This window comes from Carassius auratus, chromosome 15 (assembly GCF_003368295.1).
Source record: "Carassius auratus strain Wakin chromosome 15, ASM336829v1, whole genome shotgun sequence".
NCBI lineage: Eukaryota > Metazoa > Chordata > Actinopteri > Cypriniformes > Cyprinidae > Carassius > Carassius auratus.
In genome coordinates, this window is record NC_039257.1 from 19,436,611 (window position 1) to 19,439,997 (window position 3,387).

At 35.9% G+C, this 3,387-nt stretch overlaps 1 protein-coding gene across 1 annotated transcript; it reads left to right on the forward strand.

Annotated features, from left to right (window-relative positions):
* The first annotated feature begins 1,281 nt into the window (after positions 1-1,281).
* On the forward strand, positions 1,282-3,008 carry LOC113114607 (olfactory receptor 52K1-like). The gene is made up of 2 exons (XM_026281481.1): positions 1,282-1,329; positions 2,073-3,008. Exons 1-2 carry the CDS (start codon positions 1,282-1,284, stop codon positions 3,006-3,008), a joined length of 984 nt encoding a protein of 327 aa, XP_026137266.1.
* The last annotated feature ends 379 nt before the right edge of the window (positions 3,009-3,387 follow it).

Sequence of the window (3,387 nt, forward strand, 5' to 3'; positions counted from 1 at the left end):
CTCTACGCTAGCTTTAAGCACTGCGTTTTCCTTTTCCATTGTCGTCAGTTTTGATTGAACAGCGCTTACATCATGCTCGAGCTGAGCTATTCGGTCGCTATGGTCTGAGAGACCCGATTCCATCTCGCTTATGGTTACTGCCTGTGTGGTCAGGGTCGTGCCGATCGACTCAATTGAAGATCGAATTGGTTCCAGAGAACTATTTAGAAGTGCAACGAACTCCCCAGTCATGTCTTTTCTGAATCTTTCGAGCTCTTTGACTAGAGATTCGATTGTGAGCTGTGCAGATATGGACTCGTTTTCCGCCATTTTGCTGCTTTCTTGAGAGGCCTGTGCATATTGAACTTGAGACTGTTGTTTACCTCCCGTCCTCGTAGACTTGCTCATTTTAAGTGTAATATTCCGAAGGCGGGATTTTTCAAGCATACAAGAGGGATTAAATTAATACGAAGTGCTGATAAAGTAGGGTGTATTCTGAAGAGATCACATGAAATAATGCGGAGCTTCGACACCGTGCGTCTCAACACCACATTACTAAACCGGAAGTCCGACACACACAATTCAAACTGGTTAGTAATGCGTAAAGTTGGTGATGCTGTTTGTGGAGATGATTAATCATCTGCTGAGATTTTGAATGATTTAATATCTTTTATTTCAGATGATTTATTTTAAGGCTGTGGTTAAAATCAGTAGTACTTTGTTTTTCTTTTTTTCTTCAGTTATTCTGCTCGTTAACATCAGGTGCTCATCACTTATGATCAATCAGCACTTAATTAATCACATAATTATCTCATGAATATTAACACTGCGTCATTGTAATTTTTCGGGGGGCTTTCAAAATGGCAGTTTAGTGCAGAACAGGGCTCGTTTCGCATGAAAAATCACTAATGTGAACGATGTCATCGGTCCCTGGTGCGCACTGGTTTACCGAACCCGAGATTACTTGGAGAAGATGGTCTGAGTTCAGTTGTTCTCAAACTGTGGCACAGTTTGTGTGAATGTGGTAGCAGCACAGACTGTGGTGCGCACTTGGTAAGGAAGTAAAATATCCAGCAAATGCGTAACATTTACATGTGTAACAGTGTCAATATCATCATTTCCTCAACACACAAAATCCATGAGTGGCAAGGGAACATTGATATGTGCTGGATTACACCAAGCAATGAATATTAACGCAGTTGTCGTTAACTGTGCTGTGCACAATAGCACCAAAATAACAAAAAAGTTACAACTATGCTCAGTCGCGTTGTGTTCTCCATGCATTTTCCTTGTGCGTTTGCGATGACGTTAATTGACTGCAAACGAACTTGTGTTCGAAACAACTATTGGGTGTGAAAGCAGACCAACGCTGGGCAGCGTCGGGAACAATCGTACTCGGGCTCGGACCGCAGCAAACGAGCCAAGTGTAAAAGCTCCCTAACACTCTTTTAGAGTGGGACCATATACTGTATGCCCCGAGCAGTGTTAATTTAACACTCTGGCTTTTACTGTGTATTGTAAGCCAGTTAGTGAAGAAAGTGTGAGCTGACAACATAACAGAAACAGAAAATATTAATATAGCATTAAGTAAATTTTGTAAATAATTGTATCAAATTTCACATTGTATGTAGTCTTGGAACTAATGTATTGGCAGAAATATGAATGACAAAAATTATTTAAATAGATAATTTATCTAAATCTACTTAGATGCATAGATTGAGTGATTTTGACTTAAGAGAGAGAAAAAAAAGCCTTTAGAGAGCTTGTTAAAACTGTTTTCAGTTTTTGTGGTCATGGCAATTAGCATTAGCATGAGACCAATGTCCATACATAAACCAAATCAAATCAGTCCTTAACAAAATACTGCAGGAAACAAGCCTAGAGAGAACATGGTAAGTTTCCATGTAACAGAATTATAACTATTAAAAGCAATGCATTCTTAAATTAGATGATGATTATTATCATTACATCTACATGATTCCTAGTTAAACACCTTGACCATTCAAGCTAACACATCCTTCTATGTCTAATTAGTTTTCAAATAATTTAATAACAACAACAAAAATCTACATAATAGGCTAATATTATTCCAGATTCAGCCACAACTGGAGAATGAGTCCAGTGTCCTAGTATTTACACTCTACGGTCTCAATGAAACAATGGAAAACAGATATGTGTTTTTTTCTTTAACTGCACTGTTTTTTCCCTTGATGGTCTTTTGTAATGTAACAGTAATTTTCACTATAATCTCATATAAGAAATTTCACAAGCCAATGTATCTGTTTATCTGTAATTTATGTGTAAATGGACTTTTTGGCACCGCTGGATTCTACCCTAAATTCATGTATGATTTGTTATCATATGATCATGTGATTTCTTATGTTGGATGTATGAGTCAGATCTTTGTCATTTATTCATCTGCTTTATGTGACTTTTCAACATTAACAGTTATGGCATATGACAGGTATGTGGCAATATGCAGACCACTGGGGTATCATTCAATAATGACTAGTCAGAGAGTTCTTCAGTGTATCCTTTTCTGCTGGCTGACTCCAATGTTGTGCATGTCTGTTCTAATTATATTAGTTGCTAGACTCACTTTATGTGGCTCTACTGTTGAAAAGTTATACTGTGAGATTTGGGCAGTTGCAAAACTTTCATGTTTTTCTACAACATTAAATAATGTATTTGGGTACATTGTTATTCTTACATACTTTGGACACGCAGTATTTATATTTTGCTCATACATTTACTTGATTAAAATGTGCAGGAAGTCAATAGAGGGCAGAAAAAAATTCATACAAACATGTGTACCACATTTGCTCTCACTGATCAATGTGACTACTGCATTGTTATTTGATGTACTGTACAGTCGTTATGGCTCAAAGAATTTGCCACAAGGTGTGCGTAATTTTATGGCCCTGGAATTCTTACTCATGCCACCAATTTTAAATCCGATTATTTATGGTGTAAATTTGAAACAAGTACGACAGCAAGTTATTAGACTGTTTTTCAAAAAACAAGTGTAAATCTCTTAGTGAAGATTGTATCAAATTAAAACTTTTATTATTTTGTATTCCAGAATGATTGTGACCATTTATATTTGAGTAGATTTATTTCATGGACATTTTTTCTGGAAAATAAGCCTTTTGATTTTACCATATTTAAACTTGTTCTTAGGAATTAAATGAAGTAAAAGAACACAAAGGTGTTTGGAACAAAGTTGTTAATTTTGGGTGATGTTTTCTTGCATTCAGGTGCACTAAGTCAATGTTAATGTCAAATAAAACCGCTCTGATTCAATTTATATTTGCTATTCTAAAAAAAAAAAAAAAAAAAGAAATGTAGGTTTATAAAAACTAAACTGCAATCCTTGGGGAAAAAAAATCAGTATTACAATAGCATAAT

Excerpts from the sequence above, each read along its gene's own strand:
- LOC113114607 (XM_026281481.1), top strand. The coding sequence starts at position 1,282 with ATGACGTTAATTGACTGCAAACGAACTTGTGTTCGAAACAACTATTGG. Across the intron at positions 1,330-2,072 it reads GTGTTCGAAACAACTATTGG|ATTCAGCCACAACTGGAGAA; the intron begins GTGTGAAAGCAG and ends ATATTATTCCAG.